General features: G+C 35.1%; 1 protein-coding gene across 2 annotated transcripts in view; it reads right to left on the reverse strand.

Moving 5' to 3' along the window:
• Positions 1–1,423: 1,423 nt before the first annotated feature.
• Positions 1,424–16,201, reverse strand: part of ano1a (anoctamin 1, calcium activated chloride channel a) — a 45,489-nt gene continuing 30,711 nt past the window's right edge. For both annotated transcript variants that reach the window (XM_088934904.1, XM_088934905.1), the window contains 9 exons: positions 15,718–15,829; positions 15,476–15,533; positions 14,894–14,994; positions 13,835–13,977; positions 9,536–9,688; positions 9,000–9,052; positions 6,652–6,836; positions 5,909–6,014; positions 1,424–5,210 (listed from right to left, as the gene is read on the reverse strand). In XM_088934904.1, the coding sequence (XP_088791030.1) occupies positions 4,941–5,210; positions 5,909–6,014; positions 6,652–6,836; positions 9,000–9,052; positions 9,536–9,688; positions 13,835–13,977; positions 14,894–14,994; positions 15,476–15,533; positions 15,718–15,829 (1,181 nt within the window). In that variant the 3' untranslated portion in view covers positions 1,424–4,940. The remainder of the gene's footprint in view (positions 5,211–5,908; positions 6,015–6,651; positions 6,837–8,999; positions 9,053–9,535; positions 9,689–13,834; positions 13,978–14,893; positions 14,995–15,475; positions 15,534–15,717; positions 15,830–16,201) is intronic.

Genomic DNA, 16,201 nt, shown 5'->3' on the forward strand with positions numbered 1-16,201 from the left:
AGTAAGATACACAACCTGTAAATGTAGACTAAATAAAAATGATGAATTTCTTTATCCCGTTGAAAACAACACGATTCTGGTCCTGTTAAAGTAGTTCTCACTAACAGTGAGAACTTTCATTCATTTGGCAGTGCTGTCTTTCTTTGTGCTTAAGTGCTTATCAAGGTGAGAAAACACAGTGCTCTGAAATGGAATATTCCTTGCTCTATTTACATTTCCCAAGCTTTTCTCTCACTTTATTTCCTGAACTTTAGTCATAATTTATCTGTCCCGTGTCAAGATTGTATTTTCAAAAATCGGTTTTGCAAGACTCCAGGCTTTGTCCAGCCTTTCTTCACACCCTTGAAAGGAATATTCCTTTCTGCAATTTAGCAGCACTATGAATTGAGAGAAAAGGAGGGAAAAAATTATTTGTGGCTTGACTCAAATAAAGTACAATAGTGCAAGAACTATTTCCTCAATTAGAAAAGTCAGTCAGTAATTTTTATGCTGTTATACAGTATTTGCAATGGCATGCTTGAAAAGTTTGTAGGGACAATATTTTAACTGCGATGATAGCTAATTATTAGCTTTAATAACCTTGAAAAAAACTTCAAAACATCATAATTCTTCCCTTGGGTGAATATTTAAAATAATACAGTACTTTGCCTCTTAATCAGTTTATTGCATTTGACAGTTTGATATAAAGTATGAAGTCAATGTTTTAGCATAACATACTGTAGATTTAGGTACTGTATGGGGGATGTGCTTTTTTAAAATGAGAACAGGAGGGAAGTTTTTATAAAAGGGTTGTCAGATTATATTATAATTTATGTTGAAGCTCGTACCTTCATTTATTTCAAGAAATGGCTCAAACTTAGATACTACAAACTGTAAATGTAATTAGCTAAATGGGCCTAACAGCCTCTTCCCATTTGTAAGTTCTCTTACATTATTGTGTTTATTATGATTATATGTTTCAGCAGTATTATGCACAGGCAATTTAATTTGCATGCAATGGTTATAGAATATTTCATATTTTGTGTATTCAAATTACAAAGTGATGTTTGTCATTGCTTTTTCTTTGTCTAGAATACGTCACTTTAAAAAAACCTTTACTCATTGTCATACTGTATGTGGGATTTTAAGCACCAAAATGTTATATTTTATGTAAACATATTAAAATGTTACATTGTAACATCAAAGCATAATAAAACTTGTTACATACTGTATACAGTACACAGGCATTACAGATTGTTTTAGGAGATTAGTAGGTTGTAATTTAGACCTATCATACATGCAGTGTACAAAAAATGATTTCCACATTACAGTAGTTTCTATTTTCAGAAATAAACTGTCCAAACAAAAATGACTCGAAAACTTTATGGAATGTATTGTCTTCCGTCTGTACCTGATGTTTTTTTTTAAACACAACCAATATCTTTCACATTAAGTTTATTTTTCATTAATAATTTCCCCCAGCAAAAACCAGAAAAGATCTCTGTACAATTTCAACTTCATCTGTTTTTCATACAATAGAAATGTACTGTATTGCAATGACATTTGACTTAGATTGCTAGATTCGAATACAATAGTTAACATATAAAATATCTCAATTTTCATGATACACTGGAGCAATGCAGGCGACAACACAAACTTATACCATACACCAGGGTTTGATCTCAGTAAATCTAATGTAAATGTAAACATAATAAAAGGGTGACAATGCAAATATAATATAAAGCAGAACCAAAAAATGTTTAAATACAACATGGACCAAAGGGCTGAAAACTTAAACTCTAAAGTAATTCAATTTTTTTTTCCATTTAAAGAAATGTTTGAAATCAAAGAACGGGTCTGAAATAGTTCAGTCATGGTATCTTTTGAATTTACTTTAGAAATAGAACTAATATTACATTCAACTTAAAGATCTTTTGTGGTACCTTACTATCTGTTATCTGTTCTGAATCTGTTCACCAGATGAAAAATATATGTTCATTTATATAATATGGTTTTTTATATACATTATATAAAATATATAAAAATGAAAAAGCTAAAAATGTGAGAACTGATGTAATACTCAGAAAGGGGACATTCTGTCAGACACAGGATAATAAAAATGAAAAAAAACAGCAGCTTCATATATGAGTTGACATGTTTTGCTTATGCATTTGTAATATGAAAAATGTAAAGAGTTTAAGTTTTATTCCATAAGGAAACATCCTTGATCAGAAGATGATAAAATATTCTAAATTAAATTTAAGAAATGTTCATTTTAAGTAAAAACATTTTGGCATACATTTTAAAACAGAAGTGAAAACCGCTCATAAATTTAACAACAGCAGGAAATGAAAAAATGATATAAGCCAGATCAGTTTTTGTATGTTTCATTTCAGTGCTCACTTTATGGTTGACACATCACTTCCAATTGTATTTTAGAGTGAGGAAATAAAAGTGAAACACATTTCTAACATTAGAAAAGAGGAGATCTCGTTACCCAGAGCACAGCAGGGAACAGAGAAAATTAAAATGGATTTACGCACTACAATACTTTGCATATTTCCAAATAATCAAAATATAATTGTAAAGAGCCTAAAAGAAAATACAATGTATTGTATGAGCTTAAAACATAATATTGTATACAGGCTCTTCAGAATCACTTTATATTAAGTTTTTCAAAATAATGTTTATTGTGCCTTTTGAAATATGTAATGTGCTATACAAAGAAAAAAGCAGTATTTTACAAAGTATACAAATATTTATATGGAAAAGTAAAAAGATTATGTCAGGTAATAGTAAACAAAACATGTAACAATACTCAAAACATTAAATAGGACTATATTTTGAAACAATTATCAGAAAAAATAACATTCTGTTGCCATGCACCGAAGATAAAGCTACTGTACATAAAGAGTTGCTGCATTTTGCAAAAGCTAACTTCACGTGTACACAGATGCTGTAGCTCAAGAGATCTTCTTACTGATTTTCTTCAAGGATTTCTGGCTAGATCTCATTTCTGCCTCCTCCTTACATTATAAATAGGAACGTCTCAGGGTTTCAATCCATTAATTTTCCACTGATTCACTCAAAGCAGCTAAATCAGTACCTTTCAGGCAATATGTGAGAAGAGGATTATTTTCTAATATTATGAGATCATAATATTATAGTGAACATTCATGACTGTAACATGATGACTGTTTCTCAAAAAGGACAAAAGGCCCACCTCAAAAAATATAAAACCTGGCCGTCAAAGTTTAAATAAAAACGCGAGACGAATAAAACATCTAAAGAATTCAAAGAGGTTAAAGTATATTTGTTTCTTTATACACATTATTATACCGGTGCATACAACAGACTCGTTCATTAAAATAAATAACCTGTACACCATGTTTTTGCAATGTAAATGTGTTTGCCCCGGTATTTTGAAATCTTAACATGATCTGAAAATTTTGCAAACAAAATGTTTTTCATAAATTAAAAAGAAAGGTTGTACTACATTGCCTATGTATGTTTAACATCTGCTATGTGGACTGCTGTTAAGCAATTTATTAGAAGAATCACTATGTATGCCCAAAAATCAAGTCAGGTGTGGGACTTTCTAATTCCGACTTTCAATTACAGAGTTTGGTGCAGTCATACTGCATGATAAATAATTAATACTAGAATATAATAAAGGAGATAGCTGCATTGTAATCATTTGGTATATCTGGTATTTTACTACCCAGTGGTTAAATATGAGTACATTTTCCTGACATTTATTACTGTTTATTACAAAAGTTAAAGCCAGATTCATATAAACAAAAGTGTTTCACACTTAAGCAGTGAAGTAATGAGGGTTTATACAAAAACAAAACAAAAATAGCTTTAGACAGATGTAGGCCAAGATGAAATTATTCAGTAACAGGCAGGAATCACAAGAGCATAGACTTAAAAGGATTTAATAAACATGAGAATGTCTTGATAAAACAGCATAAATAAAGTCAAGTATTCTACATCCAACACCTTTTTCTTAAAATAGTGAAATAACCTATTAGCGTTCCGGTTTATATCTTACAGATTTAACTTATTTTAGAAATTGCACAAGAAATATGAAATCCAGAAGGCATTATTTGTGTACAAGGTCATTACTTAAGATGTAAGTGAAATTTGAGTTCTAAGAATCTGGGTGGCTTACTTCAAAGACCTAAGTATTGCTATTCAAAATGATTGGTAGCTTTTACATTGAGTATGTCAATACATAAATACACCTTAATGGCAGACATTTTAGAACTGTAAAGTGTGTATTAATAGACAAAAGTGAAAAAGTAATTTCAGGCATTTAGTGGGCCAAATTCTAATAATTTGCAGAAAAATATTTGGGCTGTTTTCATTTTAGTCATCATGAAAATTTTATCAGTAGGGTTTGATGTATGTATTTGTGACTTAGAAATCTGCTGAATCTTTTATGGATTTTGTTTTCCCAATTATGAAACCTGAAAACACATGTTAAAATGAGGTTTTATTAAAGGGAAGTGCAATGTATGTTCTGCAATCAACATTGTAAGAAAAACAACTAAATTTAATTCCTTACTAATATTATCAGCTTACACTCGCAGTCACCTGTGAAGGTGTTTCATCTCTAAACCAGGCTTTGATGTGTTCTGTGAACTGCAACTATCTAATATATCCAAAACATTTGGACTAAATCCTTATTAAAAATATTTCCCTGCTTTGAATTTTTGTGCAAAAGAAAAACAAACATCTTTCTCTGTTCGGAATGTGGTCCTTCATATTAGTAGGATCCCTGCATTTTGTGAGCAGTGACCGAACTGAGACTGACAGAAACATACCGGAAAAACTGACATATCATGAAGTTTGCCACCCTGTATTCTCAAGTACCTAGAATCCTGTGGAATGCCCAGATGAGAAAAAACAGTCTTTTCCATGTTTGATGCTATGTGTTCTTTTCCCTGAAGACATCCTTACATGTCCACATTTTGTGCATTCAATGAAACAGCACTTCCTTTGAGCTCATGGGCCTGTGGGCTGGGACTGTGGCTGTTACAGTTCTCCATGCCCTTGGGATCTTTGCCTCTTCCCACGAGGCTCTCCAGCATGTTCAGCTTGCCTTGTTCCTCCTTCATGAAGAGCTCCACCATCAGAATCTTTTCCTTATGGATCTGCTGGCTGATATCCTTTGGAATGTCTGGGATCAGCCAGTCCACAAAGTCACTCATGAACATCACCACATTCTGGAGAAAGGATACAATTAAGAACAGATTTAGCATATTGACAGCATCTGTCTCAGAAATTACATCATGTTTTTAAACTGGAATGAAGATCGTAGAAAAACAGGAGAGACAAAATAAGACATTTCATTACACATGGATGTCTGAAACAAACTACTCAACCATGTTACTAAAGCGAATCCATTGGAACACTTCAAAATATTCTGGATGAGAGCCCTGGGTCAAATTGTCACCAACAACTAATGGAGTAATGTTAGTAATTATAATATATACAGAAGGGTATTTTAGTAGATAGAGACAAACCCTAATGTAATTATGAAGAAGAATGAGCATTTATTGCTAATGTATGTTTGGCGGTTTAAAGGACAATCACTTGGTCACATGGACAGGAAAATCAGAACTATGATAAACCAAAAAGCAACTGCATTGTTGAAAGCACGGGGTGTCACCATGATGAAATATTGGGAAATGCTCTAAAGCCTTGTATTTTTATCCTAGAGAGCCAGTGAGAACTGGGCTCTGTTCTTTCTAAGAACCTTTTGTTGTGAGCTCTGATCATTTTTGATTTTCATTTAATAAGAAGGTGATGGGTCACAAGAGATCTCTGGGGATCTTGTCTCGTGGTGTGATGGAAAACACCTTGAGGTTTCAGGTTCAGAAGCTGAAATCCAAGAAAGGGAAAAGCTGTGATAGATGCTGACCTGGAAGACTATTACAAATGCCAGTCGAGCTGCCAGCACAGCCCAGAATTCTTTGGAGATGTCATATGCACTAGGGGACCATGGAGGCTCCCTGTAGTCTTTGTATCTGGAATGAAGAAAATTATAATGAACGTTAAACATCAAACAAAACAGTAATTACAGCACTCTGAACACTGAAGTTAAACCAGAGACTGGCAGATTGTGTGATAAATTATGTCTTTTATATTTAGACCAAAATTTTCCATCCCAGTCCCTCAACAGAGAGCAGACCAAGTGCAACAATTGACAAGACGTTATTTAAAAGCTTTGCGCAGTGGCACTCTTCCAGCCATGGATTTGAGTGGAATGATTATAACAAACGACTCGTATTTTTTCCATTATTAAAAAGCAACATCGGTGTTGTTCATTCCTATTTTTTCAGTTAGCAAGTAAAACATTTTCATACAAATGTCATTTAAAATGCAAACTACTTCTTATATCAATTGACCATGGGTCAGTATCTTCTGAAGATTTAGTATTAACTGTGATGACATTAATTTCGCTGGGCTCTTTTCACTACAGAGATGAATATTTTGTGTTTTGAGTGAAACAAAGTCATCAGACAATAAAATTCTATTATGAATCATATGATTGCCTTTTCCTTTGTAAAAGGTATTTGATTAAGCATAAATATCGCCAAAGCAAAAAATAGGGCAGATTGTACCTTGAGGTGGTGCATGACAGAGAATTGTGAGAATCAGTACCTGCATATTTCCACCTTGTAGCCCAGGTTCGAGGGGATGTGAGGCTCAGTTCCCTCTTGGAAGTGACTGACATTGAAGTAGGACAGAGTATGGTTGACGAAGCCATGCATTGACCCGTCTGGACTGTACATGTACTGATACACCAGGCGTGGAATGAAGTCGGATGTAAATGATATCACAAATGCCTGGGTGGTCAAAATGTCAAAATGAACAATTAGAGTGTTATGGAAAACACTAACAAAATACCTTTCCTTGTTTGCTGCTAGAATTTCAGAGTGAAAGGAATCCTATTTTGTTTTAATCCCGTTTTGTTTTAACGTTCGGTTTTATGAATAAGATGCTTAAAAATGAAATTAGACATCCATTGATGTTGAACGGTAATGTGACATTCACGCAAGAGACACGGTAACATGACACTAAATTCAGTCTAAATGGAAGACTGGAAAACAGTATCAACACATTTAACAGAATAAATTCCAATAAACTGTTAAATTGAGCATTTTTCAGTTGTGCTCTATTCTTGGCTTTCTTCACAGTATTAAAGGAGGATAACACAAGATAAGAAGCAGATCAGTTAAAAGATCACAGACAGTCAGCCTTCTACCATCCTAAATAGGTGTTGTTGCAGCAGCGGAGTTAAATCTGATTCCCTTATTCCCCTTGTGGAGAAAAACTGAAGAATTAAATATGAACAAAATGGAAGAAATCAGACACAGTAGCTAAGGATCAAATTCTTTGCAAGGTAATCTTTGTCCCATCCATGGATAAAGAATAGAATGTGTAGCAAAGAGCTTTCCAGGTTCTATATAACAGGCATGACAAAAGTACTGACACAATACCATTTGTGTTATCATACTGTGGTGCCTTTTAATTGTGACAAACATGATTGCTTGTTTGTCTCTAATTCATGCAAGGAGTTTCCTTTATGGCAAAGTCTTAATTTGCCTTATTTGGAATGTTTTCTATTGCGGACTCATCCTTGTGGGATACTAGCTGTATCAGTAGTCAGGAACTGCGAGGTGAGAATATCTATGATAATCTCCATTTTGTAGATGGGCTTCAGAATGGAATTGGTTTTTTTCCCCCCCAGGGGTACAGCTTTAAAAAGGACCTCTTTAAATTTTAAATATAAATTGAAAAGATGAAGAAAAACTGCAATCACCTACAATCTCATCATGATCTGAAAATAAATCCTGAAACTACACAGCTGCCATCTTTCGGACGAGACATTAAACAGAGGTCCTGACTCTCAGTGGTCATTAAAGATCCCCGGGCATTTCTCGATAAAATTAGAGAGCTATCCCGGTGTCCTGGCCAAATTTCCCCCCTCGGCCTTTACCGTGGCCTCCAAATTGTCCCCATGTATGATTGGCTTGCACTTGTCCTGCGATGGACTGGCGTCCTGTCCAGGGTGTACCCTGCCTTGCGCTCGTTGCTTGCCGGGTAGGCTCCGGCTTCCCGCGACACCATATGGTAAGTGGTTTGGCAAATGACATGACTACACAGCTGACAATAAATTATTTAGATTTCAGTCTTAGGTCTCAGAGTAAATGCTTTCGGAAGTACATTGGACATATTTTTTATGGTCTTAAGACCAGCCAGAAAAATGGTGTTAGTGACCATTTATAGCTCTCTTCTCTTTTTAAGTCAACTATTTAAATTGATTTCCATGAAAACTAAGCAACAGGGAGGGTAATGATTATATTTTACAAGGAGTCACAGAAAATGTTCATACTGTATGACTGCTTTGATTTAATGGGATACTGCCAGTCCTAACTATAACATCATTCAGTTCCAAAGAGAGTGCAAAGCACAATAATCTGCTGTCTCTATAGGCAATTTGATCCTGAGACACAGACATCAGGATACTTTCAAAAGTTGCCTAAAAACTTGTTTTTACATAACCAAAATCTTTTTTAAGACTCTTAAATTGTCCCTGTTTATATCACTTTCATACATTACTTAAAGTGCTTTAGTTCTTTGAAAAATAGGCCATCATGTTATGCTTGTTTGAAACTGTTGTAAAACTCAATAATACTCAGATTACCATGGTCTCTTTTTTTTTTGTCTATTTTTCTATTAAAATTAGTATATTGATTCATTTTTGGGGGAAAAAAAATGTTAATGATGAGGGTCACAGCAACATGATGGCCATCCCAAAATCATATGGTACAAAAAGGAACTGCACCAAAAATGATAAAAATAATAGTTTAATTTTCTGCTATTAAAGCAGTGAATTTGAAAAAGGAGACATCTTTTAATGCACCCACTGAAAATTATTAAACTTAAACAAGTATAATTGAGGGAACTGCTCCATTTGTCTTTCCCTTTAAAAGAGGAACACTTACATTAATAATGACTGCTATTTTTCCAATGCCTCTGAGAATGTTGTACCAGATACCTAAAACATAAGTCGAAATGTCAGTTGGCAGGTCAGATCCTTGCTGAAAATGTCTATTTCTGTAATTAAAGGCCAAAGTTATGAAAATACATTATGTCAAATCATTTGAACAAGATGGACAGGGGAAGACAGATTTTTAAATCAATGTCAAAATTACAGTGTGCTAGAATTATCAACAAAAACATTCGGTAAGTTTAACAGTCACCACTAGGGGATGCTAACCATTAAGCACAGAACTGGCCATGATTGATGGGATAAAAAGTGTTAAAAGGACAGCTGAATTAATCACTAAAGTGTATAGAGGGCCCTGTTACTACTGGAACTTGCCTGAACTATTAATGTAATTACAAGCACATGCTAAGAGGTCTAGAGACCTTTTAGATTTTTTGGTTTTAGTATAAATCAGCAGCTCTTTTTTGTTTTACCAGAATATCACTAAATATCATAAAGAAGAATAAAATAAATTATACACTTGTTACCTACCAATATCCTTTGCTCTTGCAGCTATGGGCCTCCTGAGCTCAGTGACAAATTTCTTTGCATCCAGGCGGATTTCAATGATGTTATTTAACAGAGCAAACAACGGTGCCAGTGGAAATGAAGCCACAAACAGGGTAACAAATCCAAACTGTATTACTGCAAAAAGAAATAAAGTTATTTTTGTACCCCAAGTTTTGACAATGTCATACTCTCTCCACCTGAGGCAAACACATTTTAGAAATAACAAAACATACTAACAACCAACTATTTAGAAAACAGATCTTATTTTTCCAACTTTCTTTTGGTAGTATACTTTAATAATAAAACATTATGCTGCTTTCTGCATGAAAATGTATGATCTGACATGCCTTTGACTCAACTGCATTTGTGCACAGCTCTAAATGAACTGAACGAGAGGTGTGACTCTCAAGCAAGAGGAAAAGTGATCAGGGTAGATGGCACCCTGGCTCTCCCTTGACAATCTGCCAGGGATAGGGAGAAAGTACCACAGTTCTCACTTACAACATTAGACTTTGATCTGTCGCACAGATGATGAGACTGAGTTACTCTGAGATTAAAACAGCTGTGGGGAAGGTCTTGCCCGTCCATCAACATTAAGTCCCCAAAATGAATAAAAAGATTTCCGATTTGTATCTATTTATGTGCCGAAGGCTTATTTTGAAGATTAGGGTCTTCCGGCACAGTACACTCCTGACCAAGACACAAGCGTTTTCTTTTTTTTGAGGGCAAAGCGTTTTGTGTATTCTGTCTGCTGACACCCCTCAAACAGGTCACAACAGGCTCCAAGTGCTCCATCAAGAGCTACATAAACACCCATTCCTCCCAAATGAATCGCACCACTTCATTCTGCCTAGATATATGCAATGGCGTTTAATTGCAACTTCATCAGATAAATCTGCACAGTTCAGATGAAGACTTCATGTAACTGGTTAAGCAGGTACCTAAAAATATAATCTTCTTCATGTTTAAAATTAGACTGTGAAATTTTGATGTCTGGAAAAGACGTTCGATTATACAATATGGTATACTGTATGTAGTATTTTTACTAGGTATTTCCAAATCAGGGTGGCTGAGTGATTTTTTAAAATATTTTATTTATTTATTTAAAATATTTTTAAAAATAAAACAGCATTATTATTATTATAGTTCAGGTGGGTAGCTGCGTCAGCATGCGTAGGCTGCAAAGGACACACACCTGAAGAAGGCTCCACGGCCGAAACGTTGTGTTCTCTTTCTTCTTTTTTTCAGCATGGAATAAACCTATTACTTGTTCCTTATTATTATTATTATATTAGACATTACCCTTACATGTGAAAACCTAAGTGTTATTTGTTTCAAAATATGCCAGGAGAATAACATCCAGAGAATGCTGTACATGGTACTATCACATCTTAGACATAACGCCTTTCTGTAGAGCTAATTTGGTTAATTTGACCAGGAGGGTAAAGTGCAAGTCTTCTACAGATTCTGGAATACAGTAACTAACCAGGCCAAATCATGTTAAAATGTTGCAATCTGATCAGCCCCCACAGTGGTAAGGCTCAACACTTCCCTTCTAATGTTTCTGTATGATTTCATGTGGGGTTTTTTTCAAGCTACTTCAATTATCATCATCTTAAATATAGAGCACTGTGGGCTCCCGAGTGACCAATCTTGTAAAATCCAAACGTCAAGGGTTCAGAGCTGGGTCATGTCGCCAGCTGACTGAGACGGGGATTCCCCAAGCAGTGGTGCAGAATTGTCTCAGTGCTGCTGCTCGTGGGCCTTGGGCATTACTGAGAGCAGAAAAACAACTGGCCTTTCCAAATCAGGTGGTTTACATGACAGAATCGGGTGGCAATTCTAACTTATTTTATAAAAACATAACGTACAGAAATCCTGAAATTTCAATTTCAAGTTCAAGCTATTTTGCTCAAAAACATTTATTATCTTATTGAGCTGTAGTTTAGAAGTTTATTAGTTTTTGCTGAATGGTGTTAATCAATGGAATGGACAGAGGCTACCTTAAGGTATCTGTCTCTTACAAAGTCCATCTCTACATTTCCCTTTTAAGATCACAAAAAGAACAAGAGCTTGAAAAAGAACAAGAGCTCACTGATTGTTCCTGTGAGCTGGCAGCCTTGTGCAAATAAAAAGCCAACAAATTAGAAAAACACATTGGCAGTGAGGTGATCACTCTCTCTCTAGTTTAAACAAATTTAAGTATCCTGGACACTCAGAAGGAATCATCCCTATGTCATCATGTTTACTGGTCCTGAAAGGCAATTTGTTTTTCTGATACTTCAAACACTTAATATACTGTACTGTATGCCCACTAAATAAAATCCTGTCTGCAGATTCAGGTTTCAGTACAAAACATTTTACCCACTTGTTCTGGTTTTCAGCTAGACATTGACTTTGTCTGGTGGGTCACTATGATGCTTGGTACACTATCTGTCCATGAACGTAACCTTAATGTTTGAAGAATATTTGTTAATGCCATATATTACGTGTGACCCAGACCCGTGTCCTCTACAGACTGTTTTATCCAGAATGCTTACAGAAGCTTCCACCTTCCACCACTGAATAATGGGTCTTTCATATGTGAAATACAGAGCAAACTCAATATTGTATGCAACAGGACAGAAGATGGATTATAAATCTGCCATAAGATTGACCTTCCTTTAACACAAACCATGAATTCTAACAAAAAGAGCAAAAGCAAAGAAGGCCAATTTCAGGAAAGCAACCAGATTTCAATATTGTCAGGAAATGTATCATCTTGACTACTTACAGCCTTTAAACTTTTATTTCCTCATTCTATGCTGATGTTAACAACATCTTATATTACCCTTATATATCTGTTAGACACATACAAAAAAGTAACATAGAGATTATTCTATTTGCATTATTTTAATATGTAAACATCTTCAAACAGCCGGCAAAAAATTGTAAGGCATAAACAACAGCCCTTATGTTTAAAATTATGAAGAAAGTTGATATTTATAGGTCATGCCTCAGCTTTGATCTGAGTCTGTGGTAGACTGTCTAAATATTAAAAGCTACCTTATCCCCATATCCTTCAAAAGAGTCATTTAGTGTGTTATCCCTCATCTCTGAAGCAAAAAAATCTTGAAGATAATCTTTTTTTGTTTTTTGGTTATTGCTGAAACACCCTTAGTTCCATTAATTAGCTGAATAAATTTTGTCCACTAATCAAAGCAACCAACAGTGGCTATATAATCTGTAACTGCATTATTCAACACAAAAAATGCAGCTTTCCTTTTGAATTTTTAAACTGTGTAAATATAAAATGAATCAATTAAGCCTCTATTGACAGAATTTCATCCCCTGCTATCACAAACGCTAACACCTCAAAGGATGAGGCTTGCTTTGAAGTTCTTCATTTACTTTATCTTTGGAAAACACTTCTTAAAAATGTGAAAGTTCATGTAAACCGTCTCTGTGGGATCTATTTTAATGACCTGGAGAAGGATGTTTTTAAATGTCCCTGTCATCTTCATATATGTACTGTAACATTTAACTTTGAACACATTCTCTTGGCCTACAGAGTCCGTCTGCAGCTTTGAGCAGTAGAAACTACTGTATATAACTTTTCTTTTGCTTTGCCTTTCTCTGCTTATCTCAGAATTTATTGCTGCTGCATAGGGGCTTTCTTAACCTGCTATGCTCTATTTATTTCTTCTGAGGTGCATTACCTGTACAGCAGTTTAAAACCAATAAATACCATTATGACAGTCCTCAACGTTTTACTTCTGAAAAAGGTTACATGGCTAAGAAATATACACATATATATATACATATGCAGTGTTGCTTTCTTTCCAAGCCAGTGACAAAACTGATATGCAATTCAATCCTAAAGTAGTAAAGCAACTGTAAATGAACTGCTTATGGGATGCAGCATGACCTCAATGTTGTTTATGACTACAACCCAGCCAGTGTGTTGGCTCGACCAAGGTGTGTCTTGGCCCACATGCCCCAGTATTAGTATCTTTCAGAACGAAATAGCTTTCTTTTTTGAGTCGTGGAGTTTAAAAGGAGTAATTGGGGGGGGAAAGGCAGTGGGATAGTTTTCACATATATCTAACAAATTGGGAAGTACACAACTTGTGCAATTTGTGACTTGTGAAATTACACACATAAAATACATATAAATACATATTGCTTCAAAACAAGACAGTTTTAAAATACGACATATTGTACATGTTTTCTACACACCAACAAAATGAAGCTAGAGGACTGGGGGAGTGTGTGTATGTGGTAACTGCAGCTTTAACTCACTCATTTCCATGTACTCTGGAGTCAGTCCTGCAAAAGGATCTAAAAAGTAGTCCGTCTCATAATGTTGCAACTTCTTCTCCCGTTCCTCCTCCTGGAAAGGACGCCTTTTTGACTTGATGTATCTTATCAGCTTCTTCAGTTTGCTGCAGACAGAGGGCCGTGACAAGACCAGATGTTCAGCATGGTGATTTTGACTATCTCACACAAACATGCTCCAGTTAATGTCTGGTTCTAGGAATCTTTTCTCAACTCTTTTTGTTATGGAACAACTATATTCACAGGAAAACAGATCACAGTGCATCAGGGCAATGTGTCTACTGGCATTTATTATGCTTGAGTTCAACCACTCCAAGATTTTGTTTCTTGCAATTAGCCAAACAAAGGTTTAATTAACCTAAAGAGGGTCAGAAGAAATCCAGTGTCTTTTACTTGTTTATTTTTTTATTTTTAAGTTTGGGATAGCTAATTATTACCTCAGCTTACATCTCCACCTTGTGTGCCTACCTGACTATGCATACTGTACTCCTCTCCTCAATGTGCACTGTCTATAGACTGTGCTCATGCACTATGCCATCTGCTTCTTGTAACCACTATGGAGGGAGCCCCCACTGTTTTGGAGCACTTGGACAAATTACTGTAATTCATTGTATTGCGACAATGTAGGTCACCTGACATGTTCATTTACATTTGTAGCAAATTCCAATCCCAACATCTGATGATAGCTTTCATTATTAGTTATTTAGACGCCTCTGTCAATCAAAAAGCTGGCAAAAATGATGTGTTTGTAATGTGCAACCTTCAGGTAGATTGAAGCTTGGAAATCTTTAACAAAGATTTAATTCACTTCAGGCTTTGGTCTTTCTCAGCAGTATTTCCTACAAAGAACAGTCGCCTGTAGACTGCTTTGAATAATGTATTGTATTTAAACAATGTATCTAACTTAATAAGAAGTTAACATTTTGCTGAAAATGTTCACAGCACATGCAAAATCAGACTAAAGAATGTTGCTGTAAGACTCAGGAAAAGGTGCAGTGTAACCTAAATTATGTCACCACTTACGGGATGCCAATCTCAAAGAGGTTGTTCTGGATCAGCTGTTTTCCCAACATGGTGATACTCAGTTGAATACACAGCTCCATAAGACAGCCTCCATGTGCACACTAGACAGCGCGATAGAACAAAATCATAATCAGACACCCATATTTTCTATCAGATCTGTACAATGAACAAGAAGTGCAATTACTTTTAAAAAAACACCTCTGTCACAGACTGGTCCCGCATTTTGTTATTTATTGGTAGAGACCCAACTTCAAGATATTCCCCAGAACTGCGTATAGCTAATTGTGTTTGTTCAGCTCTTTTCATTCCAAAGAACCTCAAAGCACTTTGTACACGATTCATCTACCACTGAACTGCAGCACCCACCTGAGAGACATACAGCGGTCATTATGTGCCAGTAGCCACAGTACATAGCAGATCAGACGTTACTTTGCAAATTGATGGAAAAGCCACAATGCACAAAGCCCAAAATGAAGTATACACAGTATATAGGCATTTATGTACAAAGCACAAATCAAATACTTTCAATAACTGAGCTGAGTTTATTGCATTTGATTATTTATTTTTTAAAAGCATTTTTACCTCTTCCATCCGAAAAGATTTAAAGGCGTACACATAATTCCCTGGACGGCCAACGAGCCTTTTGATGAAGAAAACATCAAGAATGGTTGCTCAGAATAAGGAATGGACAGGCTTGCAGGTTGTGTTATCACGTAAAACTGAATTTAAAACACAATATTTAATGTTTCTATCTACAGGCTTACAGTACGAGAGCCCTGCATAAAAATGAACAGAAGAAGAAATATGAAAATAAAGATACCCACCTGCCTCTGAAGAAGGCAATATATATAATGGGAGTGAAGGCATTCACAAACTTTAATATAAATGTCTTGAAGATTAATCGCTCCTCAAAACTTTTGTCAGTCTTTGGAACCTCTGAAAAAACACGTTCACTTGAATTTAATTCAGTGTGGAAAATCAGAAGTGAAACCTAAATATAAAAAAACTTTCATTGAATTGTGAAGATTTATTACATTTTTATAGACATATGAGGGAGAAATTGTATATTGTCTTTTTCAAAACAACACTTTTAATATAAATCCTGCATATTTTTACTGAAAACAAAATCAATAAAAACAATCTAATCTGATTATTGCGTGGATAATACACAGATAGATCTAACTTTTTGCTTTCAATTCTGCTTTGAAGTACCAGCTCACAAAGGAAAAGGAAAATAGCTGAGAATGAGTATTAAAAGCACTCTAAAACTATAAATGATTAACTTCTGATGTAATATAATACCCTTAA

Source organism: Atractosteus spatula, chromosome 16 (assembly GCF_055471065.1).
Source record: "Atractosteus spatula isolate fAtrSpa1 chromosome 16, fAtrSpa1.hap1, whole genome shotgun sequence".
NCBI lineage: Eukaryota > Metazoa > Chordata > Actinopteri > Semionotiformes > Lepisosteidae > Atractosteus > Atractosteus spatula.